The sequence below is a fragment of the Myiozetetes cayanensis genome, unplaced genomic scaffold (assembly GCF_022539395.1).
Source record: "Myiozetetes cayanensis isolate MyiCay16 unplaced genomic scaffold, myiCay2020 scf5-8, whole genome shotgun sequence".
NCBI classification, from domain to species: Eukaryota; Metazoa; Chordata; class Aves; order Passeriformes; family Tyrannidae; genus Myiozetetes; species Myiozetetes cayanensis.
Genome location: NW_026087742.1, coordinates 115,563,392 through 115,582,110, shown reverse-complemented (window position 1 = coordinate 115,582,110; position 18,719 = coordinate 115,563,392). Strand labels below are relative to the sequence as shown.

Here is an 18,719-nt window from a genome sequence, read left to right as displayed (position 1 = left end):
GATGAGGTTTGGGGGACTCTGAATAATCGCTCTATTAAATCTCTCCTTTGAAAATCTGCTTCCCAGCGAGCCCCCAGAGCCCTGAGCTGGGGGGAGTGCCGGTCCCTGAGGAGCTGGGGGTCACTCTGACCCTCTGGAGTCCTGCAGAGCCATCTGGGCCTTCAGTTTGTCACCATCTCAGCCCCTCCCTGCCCTGCCAGACCTTTTTATCTGCTGCTTTTGCCTCGGAGGAGGGGAGAGGGGATGGACTTGCACATCCTGAACTCTCTTGACTTGGCACTAGTGCTGACTCCGGGCTTTCCCTTCCCTCTTCCCCTTCCCCTTCCCCAGCAGGGCTGTTGCTCAGGGGCAGAGATGGAGAAGGTGAAGTGAAACAACTCAAGAACATCTGATTTTGATTTTTTTTTATATTGTCCCCATTTCAGAGCTCTAAAGTTGAGACCAAAAAAGCAAAGGGGCTCATTGCTGCACCTGTGTAAGTAAAAGTAACTTTAAAAATAAATAAAATAGTGCTAAGAAACTCCTGGAATTCCTGCTTTACAGGTGGTTCAGAATGAAGCCAACAACTATTAAAGTGAAAATAAACCAGATAGCGTATTTCTTGATAAGGGTTTTACAGTTAAGTGTATGCAGTGGCTTCTCACTGTGTTAAATGTTTTAAAATTAAAGTCAGTCATGTCTTGAAAAAGGTGCTCTAATTCAGTCACAGTTCAGCTGGGACTGGAATTACTGGGTGAAATGTTGTCAGGATTAAAACCAGCCCATGTGTGTTCATATCACAGAATCCCAGGATCCCTGAGGTTGGAAAAGCCCTCCCAGCCCATGGATCCCCCTGTGCCCCATCCCCACCTTGTCCCCCAGCCCAGAGCACTGAGTGCCACGGCCAGGCCTGCCTTGGACACCTCCAGGGCTGGGCACTCCAAACCTCCCTGGGCAGCCCCTGCCAAGGCCTGACCACCCTTGCCAGCAACAAATTCCTCCTCCTGGCCAACCTGAGCCTCCCCTGGCACAGCTGGAGGCCGTTCCCTCTCCTCCTGTCCCTGTTCCCTGGGAGCAGAGCCCGACCCCCCCCGGCTCCCCCCTCCTGGCAGGGAGTTGATCTTCCAGCTCTCTCCCAACCCGACCCATTCCATGATTCTGTGATCCAGCAGTTTGGTTGTTGCCACAGGTGTTGAGAAGCCTCTGCAGTGGGAGTTGCTTTGTCAGCCTCATTTGGCTGCCTGGCAAAAACCCACAAGAATCGGTGGAAGTTGACATTTGTGAAGGTTTTGTGAAGGTTTTTGCAGTTTGAAGCTGTTCCTGCAAAGGGCAGAAACTCTGGAGGGTTTGGCAGACTGGTGCCTGTGTTAGAGACCTGATCTCCAAAGAGCAGGAGCCAAACTTCCAGGAATGTCTCAGGCTGCTTTTGTCTCCCAACATGGATCTAAAGTTGCCAGGCTGTGCTGGAGCTCTGGAGCCCTCTGACTGATCCTGCTCTAAGGGAGGGCTCACAGGCAGACCCCTCAGCCTGGGACACTCCCAGGACATCCTGCCTGGGGATCGTGTCCTTTAGAACTCTTGAAGGATGTGGGGGTTCATCTGCTTGGGTTTGTTCCTCCTTTTCCTGCAGGAGGAGGAAGGTGGCTGATAAGTGGCCTCAGGAATTCTGGATTTGAATGGCAGAATTATCTCACAAGGAGTTATTTAGAAACACAAACACTGCGTTGCATTTTAAGGAAAACAAAAATATGATCTTTTCCATGTGGAACTTGTGTGTGTAAAGACACACAGCACTGAAATAGCTCAATTATTGTTAATTTATACCTCCTGTGGTGTTATTGCAGTTGTATGTACACATGGCCTCAGCAGAGCACAGGCAGCTAGGAATAGAAACCATAACAAAGTTTGGAGCCGTGTTTTGGGGCTGACAAAGGGACAGGGCTCACAGCCCATGTCCCTTCAGCTGCTCAGAGCACAGTGACCCTGGGCAGGGGGAAATCCCACAGAGCAGCTGGGGAGGTCCTGTGGGCATTGGCAAATTATGGATCTCCTGGAACATCAGCTGTGTCTTGTGCTGCTCCAGAGCCGGGGGGGGTCGGGCTCTGCTCCCAGGGAACAGGGACAGGAGTAGAGGAAACGGCCTCCAGCTGTGCCAGGGGAGGCTCAGGTTGGCCAGGAGGAGGAATTTGTTGCTGGCAAGGGTGGTGAGGCCTTGGCAGGGGCTGCCCAGGGAGGTTTGGAGTGCCCAGCCCTGGAGGTGTCCAAGGCAGGCCTGGCCGTGGCACTCAGTGCTCTGGGCTGGGGGACAAGGTGGGGATGGGGCACAGGGGGATCCATGGGCTGGGAGGGCTTTTCCAGCCCCAGGGATCCTGGGATTCTGTGACCTTGGTGGGGAGAGGCCCTGTGGGGTGGCTGGGGTTGGTACCGCTCTGGGCATGGGAAAGCTGGGCTGATCCTTTCCTGGGCAGTTGGGAAGTGCAGAGCCCGTGACTGACCCCGGTGTTGGGGGTTTGTTGTGTGCAGATGAGATGTGGATCTCTTGTTTAGGGATGAAGGGATTTGTGTTGGAAGGACATGTTTAATGTTGGACCTGTTTTTCCAATCCCAGGGTGGGAGCAGCTTGAAGTCCTCTGTGCAGTGAGATGAGCTCAGTTCTTTCTAAAAGCAGGAGAAAGGAGCTGTTGCATCTTCCAGTTCTTGTGGGAAGGAATCCACTGGATGGAGTTTTCCCAGTTCATTCCTGGCCAGTTTTGCTGATGCAGTTCTGGGCTGGCTTCCCAAGGAAATGGAGTGTGTGAGGGACCGATGGGGCAGTTGTGCTTCCCCTTCTTGTCTCCTCTTCTTCCTGTTTGAGCAGTTCCTGAATTTCTGAACTCCTTGGTCCCTGTCAGTTGAGTTTGTCAGAGTTCCTACAGATACAAATGGCAGTACTTAGGGAGGAATCCCTGCTTTCCTGAAGGGGGGGAAGGCCCAGAGCTCAGCTTACCCACCCTGGATTTCCCTCAGGTCTCTGGGTGGTGGATTCTCCATCTTTTTTGGTTTGTCCCAGTGCCTTTGGGGTGCTGGGGGGAGCAGGGAAGGCAGAGGAGTGGAGTTGCTGCTGCTGTGGAACTGGTAGGGCTTGGGCAGGTCCTCACAACCCTCCTGCAAAGCCAGAACTGGAGTGCTGTGAAACTCCTGGTCCCCGTCCGCCTTCATTTTCCTGCATAACACCCCATTCCAGCTGCTGGAATCAGTTGTCCACAGCTGCAGATTTATTCCTGTGCAATCAGGGCTGCTGGTGTCCCCTCAGCCATGTGGAATGAAGCCTGTGCTTGTGCAAGCTGGGTTTTCATGGGCAGTAACTCCCTCAGAGGGGTTTGTGTCTCTCTCCATTTCCTTCCCGGGGTATCTCTGCCCACAGTCCATTTTAGTTTCAGTCTCTCAACTTTAAATGCACTTTTCTGCTCCTTCTCTCCATTTTATTTCATCTGGATTTGTTTTTTTTCTCTCTTTCTTTTTTTTTTCCCCCCTCTGGAAGCTCTTTGGAATGGCTTCTGCTTTCCTTGGCATCCAGCACCGGGCTGGGCTTCAGACCTCCCACCCCCTCCCCTCTTTGTGCTGTGTCCAAGGTAGAGGGGAATGCACTGCCCTTCCTTTGGGGTACTGGCAGTGTGGGAGGGTGTCCTCCCTGCAGCACTGGGGCTGCTCTGCTGCTCCTGCTCCTGTTAAACAGGAAAATATTATATGGCAACTGCCCGGGCTGGGGGAGGGGGAGGGCAGAGGGCTCTGCTTTTGGCTTTCCTTCTTTCTTTCTTTTTTCTTTCTACTTTTTTTTTTTTTTAACTTCTTTTTCTTCCTCCTTTGCCCACATCCCCCTCTCCATTTATCCTTCTCCTTTTTTTCTCCTTTTTATCTCCTCTCTTTCCTTCCTCCTTTTTCCTCCTTTTTTTTACTCCTCCTTTTTTTCCCTCTTTTTCCCTCTTCCTTTTTCCTCCCCTTTTTTCCTCCTCCTTTTTCCTTCTTCTTTTTTCCTCCTCTGTTTTTCTCCTCTTTTTTCCCTCAATCTTTTTTCTCTTCTTTTTTCCTCCTCCTTTTTCTTCCTGTTTTCCCCTCCTTTTTTCCTCCTCTTTTTTTCCTCCTTCTTCTTTTTTTCCTCCTTCTTCTTTTTTTCCTCCTTCTTCTTTTTTTCCTCCTTCTTCTTTTTTCCTCCTTCTTCTTTTTTTCCTCCTTCTTCTTTTTTCCTCCTTCTTCTTTCCTCCTTCTTTTTTTTCCTCCTCTTTTTTTCCTCCTTCTTCTTTTTTTCCTCCTTCTTCTTTTTTTCCTCCTTCTTCTTTTTTTCCTCCTTCTTCTTTTTTTCCTCCTTCTTCTTTTTTTCCTCTTCTTCTCCTCCTTTCTTCCTCCTGCTTTTCTCCTCCTCTTTCCCCCAGGCTCTCCTTGCAGTCCCAAACCCCACCAGCCTTGCAGTTCTTACCCACAGCTGAGTACCACAAGAAACCAGAGGTCAAACTCAAAGTGCTGATCCCTGAGCACCTCAGAAAAGCTCCTGGCAGAACCCCCCATCTCAGGGAGCTCGTTCTGAGCACTCTGGATCCCCGAGCCTGGGATTGGAGCCTTTGGAGGGGAGGTTGCTGTGCCTGGAGCAGCCTCAGCTGCGTTACCTGGCCCTGGGAGAAGGTTTGGAGTCCTGTGGTTGGCCCATCCTTCCCGTTCCAGCTGCTGCAGCCTGGCTGGCAGCAGGGCCAGAGGTTCTGCAGGGCCACCAGGGAGGGGATCCGGGAGAGGTTCCCAAGTTGGGAGCCAGAAGAGAACGTGGGAAGTGTGGGAGGGGGGTGGGGAGGAGAGCAAAGAGGAATTCAGACAAAAGGAAGTTGTTGGTGCGAGTGAATGGCCTTTCTGGGTGATATTGATAAATATCTGCTGCTGCTGGGGCAGCCTCAGTTATTCTCCTCCTGATCCCGTTCCCTTTTGCCTTTCTGCTGTTGCCTGGAAAACACGAGTGGAATCCGGGAGGACAAGAGGCCGCCCCTCATTGTGGAGCGGCCCCGGTGCTGGGCATTGTCCCCTGGCCCAGGCAGCTCCTGTCAGCCTTTGTGTGCTGCAAGAAAAATGGTTCTCCTTCTCCTGCAGATGAGGTTTGGAGCTGTGGAGGCTGCTTTGTGTGCAGGGCAGAGCAGCTCCCACCCGGGGATTGCTGGGCCGTGGCACCTCTGGCTGCCTGAGCTGGGGGCAGAGCGGGCTGCAAGTGGAGCTGCGTTTTCTGAGTGTGTTTTGTTTCAAACTCGGAGCAGGGCAGGGCCTTTGCTGCCAGCAATGAAAACCAGATCGCTGGAGGGGTTGTGTTTAACAGCTGGAAATGGAGCCAGTTCTCCTCTGGAGCAGGAGCAGGGCTTGGAACATCAGGAGAGGCACGGAGCCCTGGGCAGAGTCACTGGGATCTCGCTGAGCTCTGTCCTTCACTCCATCACTGATGATTAAATCACTGAGTAAATTAATTAATTAAATTCTAAAGATTGAGTTTGAGGATATTCTTGGAGCAGAACTGAAATGTAGGAAAATATCCTCCTGGATGCACAGGGTAGTGCAAGAATGAGACACTGAGCTCTGCCAGTCACAGTTCCTGTGGGCAGGAGTGACACAATCCTGCTTCTTCACTGCCTTTTTTTTTTGCTTAGTAATTAATCAGACAAAAATGTATGGAAAATGGAAGATACTGTAACTGTTTGAATATCTCTTTATGTTTTTTTTTTTCTTTTCCAGGCATCTCTTAACAAGCTAAAAGTGACAGAACCATGGCTCAGTTTCCAACACCTTTTGGGGGTAAGTGCTTTCTGCTGTTTGAATTATTCCCATATGCCAAAACTGAGAGCATAAATGTGTCCCTTTGTGAGTGTTTTCTCCCTGGGGTGTTTGTGGGGAGTGTGGTGGTTTCAGGCACATCCCAGCAATGGCAGAGTGGGCAGGATCCCTGCCCTGCATCGATCCCCCCAGCCCCACAGTGTGTCCCTGCAGGGCACAGCCAGCCCCTGGCAGGAGGGCATCACCTCCTTCTGTTCCACTTGTGCCTGAGGGAGGATTCCTGGGCTTTTTAATTGCTGAAAAGCCCAGCAGATGCCTTTGGATGTGGCCACTGGCAGTTTCTGTCCTTGCTGTCCCACAGCCCTGTTTAGATGAGACCAAAAGTGACGCATTTTTAGCTTTCCATTTTTCTCAGGGAAGTTGTAGCACCTGGAATTGCAATGAAAAATCCAGGATGGGCCCTGACAGTGCAATAGGGACATTATTTTTGCTGTTCACATGAAACCAAACAATTACAGAGTGGCTTGGGTTGGGAGGGACCTCAAAGCCCACCCAGTGCCACCCCTGCCATGGGCAGGGACACCTTCCACCAGCCCAGGCTGCTCCAAGCCCCGTCCAGCCTGGCCTGGGACACTTGCAGGGATCCAGGGGCAGCCACAGCTTCTCTGGGTAACCTGTGCCAGGGCCTGCCCACCCTCCCAGCCAGCAATTCCTTCCCAATATCTCACCTAAATTTCCCCTCTTTCACTTTGAATCCATCACTCCTTGTCCTGTCACTGCAGTTCCTGATCCAGAGTCCTGCTCTGGCTTCCTTGTGGGCCCCCTCAGACACTGGGGACACATTTTTAGTTCAGTTTTGCAGCTGATCTGCAGAAAGATTATGAAGATACATTTCAGTGTAACTGCTCTGGTTCCACTTCGAGGTTGCATCTCTTTGGGGCTTTTCTCTGGGCAGGGATAGATGGGATATTGGGAAGGAATTGCTGGCTGGGAGGATGGGCAGGCCCTGGCACAGGGTGCCCAGAGAAGCTGTGGCTGCTCCTGGATCCCTGGAAGTGTCCAAGGCCAGGTTGGAGCACTCTGGGTTGGTGGAAGGTGTCCCTGATTTCAGTTTGTTCTTTTTGGGAGGCAAAGGATCCCCCAGCCCGGGCTCCTCTCAGAGGTGCAGAGTGAGTTGAGATGATTACACTCAGAATAAAAAGAGGGTGTTTTATAGATGATGTTTCTTACTGACATTCCTGCCTCTCTTTTCCACCAGGCAACCTGGATATCTGGGCTATTACTGTGGAGGAGAGAGCAAAACATGATCAGCAGTTCCACAGCCTGAAACCAACAGCTGGATTTATCACTGGTAAAGAAGGAGTTTTCTTTCCAATTCCATTTAATTAAATCTTAACTGGTGAGCTGAAATATGTGCAGAGTTTCCTGGGAGACATATGGGCATGAGAACTAAAAAAATTGATGAGATATTTCTCATTTTATATATCCCACTTTTCATGTGCCTTCTGATGTTTTCTGCCATTTTCCCTTCCCTATCCTGCTGGGAAGAGGGGATTCAGTGGGTGACTGAGTTCTGTCTGGGGTCAGCCCACCTAGGCCAAGATACTCCGAGATTAAAGTGTGATTAAACAAAGATGAACTGAAGTGCAGTCTGGTCTAGGAGCTCTCTGGGTAAAGCAGTGGGATGAGCTCTGCAGGAGATCTGAAATGCACTGGGAAGCAAAGCTGCAAGTCAGGGAGTTGCCCTGATCCTGCTGAATTTTCATGGGCACCACTAATTACTTTGGTGTCAAAGGCAGCAGGAGGCCTCCTCTTTGCTTTCTTGCTGCATTTGATTTGCTTTAGTGCTGTGTAAATGAGCAGCACAGTCACAGAGGGTGGGGCTGGGAGGGACCTCCAAGCCCACCCAGTGCCACCCTGCCATGGGCAGGGACACCTTCCACCAGCCCAGGGTGCTCCAAGCCCTGTCCAGCCTGGCCTGGGACACTTCGCAGGATCCAGGGGCAGCCACAGCTTCTCTGGGATTCAGCCTGTGCCAGGGCCTGCCCACCCTCCCAGCCAGCAATTCCTTCCCAATATCTCACCTAAATTTCCCCTCTTTCACTTTGAATCCCTCACTCCTTGTCCTGTCACTGCAGTTCCTGATCCAGAGTCCTGCTCTGGCTTCCTTGTGGGCCCCTCAGACACTGGGGACACATTTTTAGTTCAGTTTTGCAGCTGATCTGCAGAAAGATTATGAAGATACATTTCAGTGTAACTGCTCTGGTTCCACTTCGAGGTTGCATCTCTTTGGGGCTTTTCTCTGGGCAGGGTTAGATGGGATACTGGGAAGGAATTGCTGGCTGGGAGGATGGGCAGGCCCTGGCACAGGGTGCCCAGAGAAGCTGTGGCTGCTCCTGATCCCTGGAAGTGTCCAAGGCCAGGTTGGAGCACTCTGGGTTGGTGGAAGGTGTCCCTGATTTCAGTTTGTTCTTTTTGGGAGGCAAAGGATCCCCCAGCCCGGGCTCCTCTCAGAGGTGCAGAGTGAGTTGAGATGATTACACTCAGAATAAAAAGAGGGTGTTTTATAGATGATGTTTCTTACTGACATTCCTGCCTCTCTTTTCCACCAGGCAACCTGGATATCTGGGCTATTACTGTGGAGGAGAGAGCAAAACATGATCAGCAGTTCCACAGCCTGAAACCAACAGCTGGATTTATCACTGGTAAAGAAGGAGTTTTCTTTCCAATTCCATTTAATTAAATCTTAACTGGTGAGCTGAAATATGTGCAGAGTTTCCTGGGAGACATATGGGCATGAGAACTAAAAAAATTGATGAGATATTTCTCATTTTATATATCCCACTTTTCATGTGCCTTCTGATGTTTTCTGCCATTTTCCCTTCCCTATCCTGCTGGGAAGAGGGGATTCAGTGGGTGACTGAGTTCTGTCTGGGGTCAGCCCACCTAGGCCAAGATACTCCGAGATTAAAGTGTGATTAAACAAAGATGAACTGAAGTGCAGTCTGGTCTAGGAGCTCTCTGGGTAAAGCAGTGGGATGAGCTCTGCAGGAGATCTGAAATGCACTGGGAAGCAAAGCTGCAAGTCAGGGAGTTGCCCTGATCCTGCTGAATTTTCATGGGCACCACTAATTACTTTGGTGTCAAAGGCAGCAGGAGGCCTCCTCTTTGCTTTCTTGCTGCATTTGATTTGCTTTAGTGCTGTGTAAATGAGCAGCACAGTCACAGAGGGTGGGGCTGGGAGGGACCTCCAAGCCCACCCAGTGCCACCCCTGCCATGGGCAGGGACACCTTCCACCAGCCCAGGGTGCTCCAAGCCCTGTCCAACCTGGCCTGGGACACTTCCAGAGGATCCAGGGGCAGCCACAGCTTCTCTGGGCAACCTGTGCCAGGGCCTGCCCACCCTGCCAGCCAGGAATTCCTTCCCAATATCCCATCTCTCCCTGCCCTCTGGCAGTGGGAGCCATTCCCCTTGTCCTGTCCCTCCAGCCCTTGTCCAACCTCCCTCTCCAGTGATGCTCAGTTGAAATTAAAGATACAGAAGGGTGTTGCTTTCCTGCTCTCTGATCCATCAAGATTTCCAGAGTGGGAAATCAGGATCACATCCTCAGGGGAGTTTCCTCACATCCACCCTCACCTGGGTGTCCAACTGCACGATTTTTGTTCCTGGCCCATGACAGATATGGTACAAAATCCTACCAGGTCGATTGACCTCCTTTGATGATTTCTCCTGTTTCTGATCTGTTTGCAACTTTCCTTTACAGGCCACGGCATGCCCCAGTGCCCAATCCCTCAGTAATTGTTTTGCTATCCATACTTTCCATTGGTAGTTGGGAAATGGCTTTGAAATACAGCATAACTTACTTTGTTACCGGCCTATCACGTTATTTGATTTTACTTACCACTTGATTTGGTTTGTGCTGTCTGACTGGCACTGCACTTCCAAAGAATCCAGGCTAGAGTTTATGTTGGTACAGACTTCCCTGGAAGGAGAACTTTCCTTGTTTTCACAAGGCATCTGATTCCACTCGAGCCTTTAACCCGGACTGGGAGCCAGGAGTTGCCCTAAATGCCCATTCCCAGGTGACTCTGTGTGGTGCTGCCTGTTGGAAATACGTGGTGGGTTTACAAATCCCCAAATATGTTTCAGTCTCACACTCTGATATGTAGGTGTGGCATTAACTATTTATGGTTTTCCTGTTGCTCCTCTTACAGATATTTTTGACTCCTGATCTCCCCTCCCCTTTTGCCAGGTATTTATAGATGTCCTATTTATTTTCCAGGTGATCAAGCCAGGAACTTTTTTTTTCAGTCTGGGTTACCTCAGCCGGTGTTAGCACAGATATGGTGAGTATGGGATGGGGTGGGACAAGGGCAGCTGCAGCAGAGTGGTATTTACTGGGACAGACTGGGACAGGGACTGGGGGGGTGGGAATGGACCCAAATCCACTTGGGTTCCCCAGGGCTGGGGCCAGTGCTGTGCAATGTCTGTACTGATGGTCTGGATGAGGGGCCAAAGGCACCCTCAGCTCGTGGGTGACACAAACTGGGTGGGAGTGGGTGCTGCAGGGCAGGAGGGCTCTGCACAGGGATCTGGACAGGCTGGATCTGGGGAGGGACAGGCTGGATCTGGGGATGGACAGGCTGGATCTGGGGATGGACAGGCTGGATCTGGGGATGGACAGGCTGGATCTGGGGATGGACAGGCTGGATCTGGGGATGGACAGGCTGGATCTGGGGAGGGACAGGCTGGATCTGGGGAAGGACAGGCTGGATCTGGGGAGGGACAGGCTGGATCAGGGGATGGACAGGCTGGATCTGGGGAAGGACAGGCTGGATCTGGGGATGGACAGGCTGGATAAGGGGAGGGACAGGCTGAATCTGGAGAGGGACAGGCTGGATCTGGGGAGGGACAGGCTGGATAAGGGGAGGGACAGGCTGGATAAGGGGATGGACAGGCTGGATAAGGGGATGGACAGGCTGGATAAGGGGATGGACAGGCTGGATAAGGGGATGGACAGGCTGGATCCGGGGATGGACAGGCTGGATAAGGGGATGGACAGGCTGGATCTGGGAAGGGACAGGCCAGCACTGTGGGGGACAGCAAGGCCCAGTACTGGGTCCTGCCCTTGGGTCACACCAAACCCCTGGAACAGTCCAGGCTGGGGAAAGGGTGGTGGGAAAGCTGGAAAAGGCCCTGGGAGTGCTGGTGAGAGCAGCTGGACATGAGCCCAGCTGGGCCCAGGGCACCTGGTTTGGATCAGGAATAGCGTGGGCACAGCCCAGGGCAGGGATTGTCCCCTGTGCTGGCACTGCTGAGGGACCCCCAGGGCTGTGTCCAGTTCTGGAACCTCCTGGAAGAGACACTGAGGGGCTGGAGCGTGTGCAGGGAAGGGAAGGGAGCTGGGAAGGGGCTGGAGCAGCAGGAGGGGCTGAGGGAGCTGGGGGGGCTCAGCCTGGAGAAAAGGAGGCTCAGGGGGGACCTTCTGGCTCTGCAATCCCTGCCAGGAGGGGGGAGCCGGGGGGGGGTCGGGCTCTGCTCCCAGGGAACAGGGACAGGAGGAGAGGGAACGGCCTCCAGCTGTGCCAGGGGAGGCTCAGGTTGGCCAGGAGGAGGAATTTGTTGCTGGCAAGGGTGGTCAGGCCTTGGCAGGGGCTGCCCAGGGAGGTTTGGAGTGCCTGTGTCTGGGAGTGTCCCAGAGGTGTCTGGATGTGGCCCTTGGGGACGTGGATTGGGGGTGACTGTGGAGGTGCTGGGGTGGCACTGGGTGATCCTGGAGGGCTGTGCCAGCCCTGATGACTGTGGGGCTCTGTGGTACCACTGATCTCCCACGTGCTTTCCAAAGGCAGGGCTGCAGTGCTGGGCTGAGTGTTGTGGTGCCCAGCTCTGCCCCTGGCAGCAGGGACCTTTGCAGTTGGCATGTGTAAATGTGGCACTTTCAAACCCTCACTTCAGATGACTGAATCTTTCCAGCTTTATTGAAACTGCACCAATACAACTGCTGGGCACAGTGATCAGTGTTGAAAATGTTCTGATGGGAGGGCCTGGGCAAGGCTTGATTTGTTGCAGAGGCTCAGACTGGCAGGGACTGTCTCCAGTGGAGCTGGAGGCACAGCCTGCCAGCTGACAAGTGTCCCTCCTGCCTGGGCAGCTCAGCAGGTGAAGGTGTGCATGCTGTGTGTGGCACAGCACCAGTGTTTCCACACTGCCAGCTTCTCCTGCAGCACTGGAGGTGTTTCTGCTCCACACTGACCTGCCAGACTCAGAGCTGCTGGTGTAGTGCCAGGACACAGGGAATGGCTTCCCACTGCCAGAGGGCAGGGATAGATGGGATATTGGGAAGGAATTGCTGGCTGGGAGGGTGGGCAGGCCCTGGCACAGGTTGCCCAGAGAAGCTGTGGCTGCTCCTGGATCCCTGGAAGTGTCCAAGGAGAAATATTTTTCCCCTTTGGAAACCTGCATGCCCAGATTCACAGGGCTTTTAAATAAAGGGCTTCTTTTCTAATTATCTTCATCTTACAAATATCAAAGCTGGTCTGGTTTTCTTATTTGCTGAAGACTCAGTGAAAGTTCAGAAGTCCCTTTGGAACTTCTCTGGCCTCTGAATGAAACAAGGAAAGAAGTTCTGTATAAACAAGACATCCTTTCTCCAAAGATCTTCCAGAGGCATTGCCTTTACAGAGGTGTTCACAGAACTGAACAGTTGTAAATAGTCTGACTGAGGATCTCTTCCTCTCTGAATTATTCAGTTTTCCAGGCTCTTGAGAGGAAGGGAATCATTCCACTCCCTCTGGAGTTGTCATAGAGACAAGACCTGAACTTGCACATTTTTATTAATGAAGCTGAACTAAAACTTATTCAAGCTGCCTTTGTAAATCATAAAGCAGCATTTTAACATTCCTTTCTCTCTGTCTCTCTTGTTTTTTGAATCAACTCTGAATTAAGAGAAGTAAATGTTTAAGTCACAATCTGTGTACAGATCCAGGAGCACTTGAGAGGGGCAGTTCTGGACTAATAAGCCCAAAATGTCAGAGAGATCCGAGCTGCATAAAACTGCTTCTCCATCAGCATTTACTTCTGGGATAGGGGGTTTGGGGGTTGTAGATGGCAGAGATTGTTAGAGGGAGAGAAGGGGAGGTACAGGAGTCCTTGAGGAAGGAAAGTTGTTGTTCTGAGTTGGAGCAACTTGTAAAACTCCTGAATCAATTTTCTAATCCAAGAAATCACAGAATCCCAATCCCAGGAGGGTTTGGGTTGGAAGGGGCATTAAAGCCCACCCAGTGCCACCCCTGCCATGGGCAGGGACACCTTCCAGCAGCACAGGCTGCTCCAAGCCCTGTCCAGCCTGGCCTGGGACACTCCAGGGATGGGGAGCCCACATGGAAGTGTCTGTGTGTGTCTGTATGTTGTGTTTTGGAAGAGTTTTCCTGTTCTTAGTTATTCGACTTATTTTAAATAGTTGATTGTGATAAACTGATAAAAGCCTGGCTGTTGTTTCCTAAAGGATCACTTGGATCTGGATGGACACACACAGGAATATATCTGGAATATACCTGACAAATCTGTCATTTCTGCTGTTGATAAAAGCTTTTCTGAAGCTTTTCCAGTCCTTAAAAACAGAAGCTCCCTGGTTTTTAGCACTGAGAATTCCTGTGTCCCTTCTGCTCATTCCTTTAAGATAAAATAAGTCTCTGGCACCTCAGTGGAGCAGATGAGTGGGAGTATTATGGTCTGTGCTGACACCTTCTGCACTGATCTACCCTTTACCAGCCTTGGGCTCCTCCCAGCTGGTGATCAATTAAGAGGCCTCTAATTAGGCTTTGGGCTGGGCCTGGGAGGTAACTGTGCCTAAGCAGCCATAATCTGCAATTCTTTAGAACCACTAAAGAATGGGAATGGGGGCCTCCAAAAGCACCTTGTGGGTGTCCCATCCCTCTGGAATGAAAGGACTCCAATAATGCCACGGTTTGTCCAGGCACTTGGAGTTACTTATTTGTCCAGGGCAGAGCAAAGCCACTGGGCACTTCCCTGTTTCTGACACCTGCTTCCCTCCCACCCTTCCCCACCTGGTGTCCAGGTGGGAATTCTGGCAGTTGGAGCTTATCCCACCCGGATCCAGGGTGTGGCTGATGGCACAGCCCTCAGTTCCCCTCTCTGTTTGGGGCTGAGTTTTACAGCACAGCAGGGGTTGTGTGAGCCAGTATGGGAGTGCAGTGCTAAACAAATCCAGGCTGGGGAACTGCAGGGGGATTTCCTTCTTCTGACACCGGGCTGTTTTCGTGGAGAGCTGGTTTGTGTGTTAATTATGAGCATATTGGATGGGAGAACTGCACGTGTTCAGTTTCTGTGCCTCAGAAATGCAAAAATAATCAAGTTGTCTTTGCATTCTGCAGGAAAGGTGAGAGAAAGGAGCAGGGACAGATCCACAGGGGAAGGATTTGTCAGCCCCTGAGCCCTGGGATGGTGCTGAGCCCTTGTCATTAGAAACAAACTCGGGGCTGGTCTCTATAAAATCTGATAAATATTTAGTCAGGGTTTAATCCATTTACTGCCCTGCTCTGGATCCGGCCAGACCTTAAACCAAACCAATTTAAGGGCACCACACTATTCCAAATGTCCTTGGCAGCAGAGCAGTGGAATGAGGAGCTGTTTGCTGCATCCTGGTGATGATTGTTCTGCACAATCTGAGTCTGACCCCGAGTTCTGTGATTAGAAATGAAAATCTGTCCTATTTTTGCATGAAGATTTTGCCAGAAGGTGGTTCTTGTTAGGGTGTGAGTTCTGGGCTTTGCACAGAATCCTTTGCAGTGCAGCCTGTGCTGTAATTTCAGCAGGGAAGCTGGTGCTGTAAATGAGTGCACAGAAGGTCAGACGTTGAGTGAGGAGCTACTGATGGTTCTGTGAATTGGAGCTCAATGAAAGCAATGAACCTGGTGCACATCAAAGTGCCTGATCACTGGCCAGCTGGTGTTCCTCGTGCAGAATGCAGACACTTTCCCAGCAGGAAATTGGGCCTGGAGAGTGGAGGTTCCCACGGAGTGGTCTTTGCTCTTCCTGCATTGTCGTGGCCATGGGTGGAACCCACTGAGGGCCTCTGCCTGTGCTTGTTCTGGGAAAGGTTTATATCTTATAAATTATGAATTTCCAGGTGTAGAACCCACTGAGGTTGAACAGATAAGCTGATTATGTGACAGGCTGGGAGAGCTGGGGGGGGTTCACCTGGAGAAGAGAAGGATCCAGGGAGACCTGAGAGCCCCTTGCAGAGCCTAAAGGGGCTCCAGGAGAGCTGCAGAGGGACTGGGGACAAGGGATGGAGGGACAGGACACAGGGAATGGCTTCCAACTGCCAGAGGGCAGGGATAGATGGGATATTGGGAAGGAATTGCTGGCTGGGAGAGTGGGGGAAGCTGTGGCTGCCCCTGGATCCCTGGAAGTGTCCCAGGCCAGGTTGGACAGGGCTTGGAGCACCCTGGGCTGGTGGAAGGTGTCCCTGCCCATGGGATGATCTCTAAGGCCCCTCCCAACCCAAACCATTCCATGATTCACCATCTGTCAGGCACTGCTGCAGCACATACTTTTTAAGGATATAAATATTTGAGCCTTCAGTGTTGACAGTGTCCTCTCCAGACTTTCTGGAAGTGCTGCTCCCAGATTTCCATGGCTGTTACTCAGGCCCAGGACATCAGAACTGGTAGGTTAAGAACAGCTACAGCTCAGGCAGTGCTGTCTTAGGAGAGCTGGGAAGGTTGGGAGTGTCTCCAGTGCTGCTGGTGATCTAAACCAGAGATGGCCTTTGGAACCCCAGCTGGGATCTGCCTCTTTCAAGGTTTTGGAATTTTTTGGGAGTTGGAGTGTTTCCATTTTACCTGGCTGTCTCCTTGGATAAGCAGCTGTCAGTTCACTGTGGTACTTTCTGGTTAACTTTTCACACACTTGCATGAAAACTTTCTTGGGAGGGATTTGATCAGAAATAAAGCTCCAGTCCAGCCAGACTGTCCCTGACGTGTAAATATGTGCATGAACTTGAATTCTCCATTATCCCAGTACCAAAGGCTGTACTTAATTCTTCGAGCAGAGCAATAAGCATAATGTTTAAAGCTGAGTTCACAGCTGATTCCATTATTAACGTGCATTCACTCTGGGTTTCTCTGGTGTGCAGTGGCAGGAATTGACATTCTTCTTCCTGCTTCTCCCCCCAGGCTCCCACCCCTATTCCCTGCTGGGCTTGGTTTGCTTCACTAGCAGGGGAAGGAACAAAAAGCAGACTGTTTAAGTCAGACTCCTTCCCTTGAAAGCCTATTCAAGGCCCAGGCTCAATGTTTCATCTCGAGTGCTATTGTTTAATTGAAAACACATTTGCACACTCATGGATGGGATGAAGGGGGTGAAGCTCATGGATTTAAGGAGTGTTTTATTTTAAGTGTTGCTGAAGTACAGATCTGCAGACTCAGGGATTTGCTTTCTGTGCTGCTGCTTGAGGACGGTGCAGACTCACTGGTGTCATTTTGCAGAGTTTTTGTACAACTCCACTGGTCCCTCTCTCGATGCCTCATTTTAATTCCTTGAAGAGTTGAAAAACCACTTGAAAAATATTATCCACCCTAGGAAAGAAATCAAGGAGCTCTCAGCTTAAATAGTGTCTTGTTTCATGATCATTTTTAGCCTGGCACGATTATTTTGAGTGGGAATTAGTCAGAATCCCAGGATCCCTGAGGTTGGAAAAGCCCTCCCAGCCCATGGATCCCCCTGTGCCCCATCCCCACCCTGTCCCCCAGCCCAGAGCACTGAGTGCCACGGCCAGGCCTGCCTTGGACACCTCCAGGGCTGGGCACTCCAAACCTCCCTGGGCAGCCCCTGCCAAGGCCTGACCACCCTTGCCAGCAACAAATTCCTCCTCCTGGCCAACCTGAGCCTCCCCTGGCACAGCTGGAGGCCGTTCCCTCTCCTCCTGTCCCTGTTCCCTGGGAGCAGAGCCCGACCCCCCCAGCTCCCCCCTCCTGTCAGGGATTGCAGAGCCAGAAGGTCCCCCCTGAGCCTCCTTTTCTCCAGGCTGAGCCCCCCCAGCTCCCTCAGGCCCTCCTGCTGCTCCAGCCCCTTCCCAGCTCCGTCTCCTTCCTCAGCCTGGAATGTCCATCCCTGTGTGCTGCCGCTCGGGGCAGGTCCTGCAGTTCCTAATTGCAGGATGTGCTGTGTGTTGTGCAGGGCTCTAGCTGACATGAACAATGATGGCAGGATGGATCCCTTGGAGTTCTCCATAGCCATGAAGCTCATCAAGCTGAAGCTCCAGGGCTACCAGCTCCCCTCTGCTCTGCCCCCCGTCATGAAGCAGCCGCCGCTCGCCCTGCCCGGCGCCCCAGGATTTGGTAAGCTCCCTGCTCCTCCTCCTTGCCTTGCCTTGCAGCACCCCCTTTGAACTGGGCTGACAGGTTGCAGTTTCTGAAGGAAAATCTTAGGAAAAAGTGCTTCCAAAGGGCATGGACTCGAAGGCAGATGCTGCACGTGCCCCCCAAAATTGCACTGGGCTTTGAGCCCAGTAACGTGAGCTGAGGTCCTGCTTGCTGCAGGCCTGACACTGCTCCAGACAAAAGGTGGCTCAGCTAGCAGGGCTGGTGCGTCCCAGAGTGCTGGAGCTGAGATTCCAGCTTGGCCTTACGGCATCTCCAGCTTCAGCAAGATGAGCTCTGTTTTCCTTGAGTTCTTACAAGCACCTTCTGCTTTTATTTTAAGAATGCTCTGGCATGAGCTGCTGGTTCAGTCCTGGGAGTTAAGTGGTGCCAAAGTCACCACCACTTCAAGGAAGAGTAGGGAAATGGGATGGGGAGAGGAAGAGAAGTGAAGGTGAACCTCATGCTCGACATGCTGATGCACTCCTGTGTCCTGCAGTGACAGGTTCTTTACCTTTCTGGGTTAGTCATTGCTGTGGCTCAGGTTTATTGGTGCTTGAGAATCCCAGACTGGTTTGGGTTGGGAGGGACCTCAAAGCCCATCCAGTGTCACCCCTGCCATGGGCAGGGACACCTTCCACCAGCACAGGCTGCTCCAAGCCCCGTCCAACCTGGCCTGGGACACTTCCAGGGATCCAGGGGCAGCCATAGCTTCTCTGCCCAACCTGTGCCAGGGCCTGCCCACCCTCCCAGCCAGCAATTCCTTCCCAATCTCCCATCTAAATGTCCTAGGAAAAGGGAGCAGTGCCTCTGATAGCTGCCTGCAGCAATGGGGTTTGATCTGCTGCCACTCACACAAGTTTTACAGTCACAAATAAAACTGTAAGGAAACAGTGAAACTGGACAGAGCAAATACAGGTTTAAGTCAGAAAAGGCAGAATAAATTTAACCCCCCACAAAAATCAGCAAAATCTGTGATTCCCTTTCTCTCAGTCGCTGTACACTTGATCCCAACTGTTTGCTTGTTCTTCCCACTGGCTTGACTGGCCCTTTTTAACCTCCATGTTCTCCCTGTAACTGTGCTCACCACTAAACACTCATTACTGTGCTGCCCCCATTAGCTTTGCCCTGTTCCATCCCAACAATAGCTGGGATCGCTGATCCTGCAGCTCCTCGTGCAGGCTGAGGGCTCATTCCTGCCTGGAGCTCCCAGTGCTGCTCTTCCTTTGGTTCCGGGCAAACAATTCCTTTCTTAGCAAATGCTGGTGGATTTTTGGGGCAGTGCTGCACCCAGGCAGGTGTTGTTCCCTGTGCCCTGGGTGTGTGTGTTCCCACGGAGCTGCAGCCGTTGTCTCCCGTCTCAACCAGCACAACTCTCTCCTTTCTCGCCCGTAGGTCTCGGGGGCATTGCCAACATGCCCTCCCTCAGCTCTGTGGCCCCCATGGCATCCATGCCGGTGGTGGGGATGTCCCCACCGTTAGTGTCCTCAGTTCCTGCCGTCCCTCCCCTGGCTAACGGAGCTCCTGCTGTCATCCAGCCTCTGCCTGCTTTCGCTCACCCCGGTACGCTCAGCTCC

At 51.9% G+C, this 18,719-nt stretch overlaps 1 protein-coding gene across 7 annotated transcripts in view; it reads left to right on the top strand.

Moving 5' to 3' along the window:
* ITSN1 (intersectin 1) overlaps positions 1–18,719 on the top strand; it is a 95,530-nt gene that overhangs the window by 17,455 nt on the left and 59,356 nt on the right. For 4 of the 7 annotated variants that reach the window (XM_050332771.1, XM_050332772.1, XM_050332769.1 and 1 more), the window contains exons 2-6: positions 5,719–5,778; positions 7,016–7,108; positions 10,041–10,104; positions 16,961–17,121; positions 18,538–18,705. In XM_050332771.1, the coding sequence (XP_050188728.1) occupies positions 5,751–5,778; positions 7,016–7,108; positions 10,041–10,104; positions 16,961–17,121; positions 18,538–18,705 (514 nt within the window). In that variant the 5' untranslated portion in view covers positions 5,719–5,750. Of the gene's footprint in view, positions 1–5,718; positions 5,779–7,015; positions 7,109–8,369; positions 8,463–10,040; positions 10,105–16,960; positions 17,122–18,537; positions 18,706–18,719 lie in introns of all 7 variants that reach the window. The other 3 variants (XM_050332775.1, XM_050332770.1, XM_050332773.1) reach the window with 2 other exon arrangements.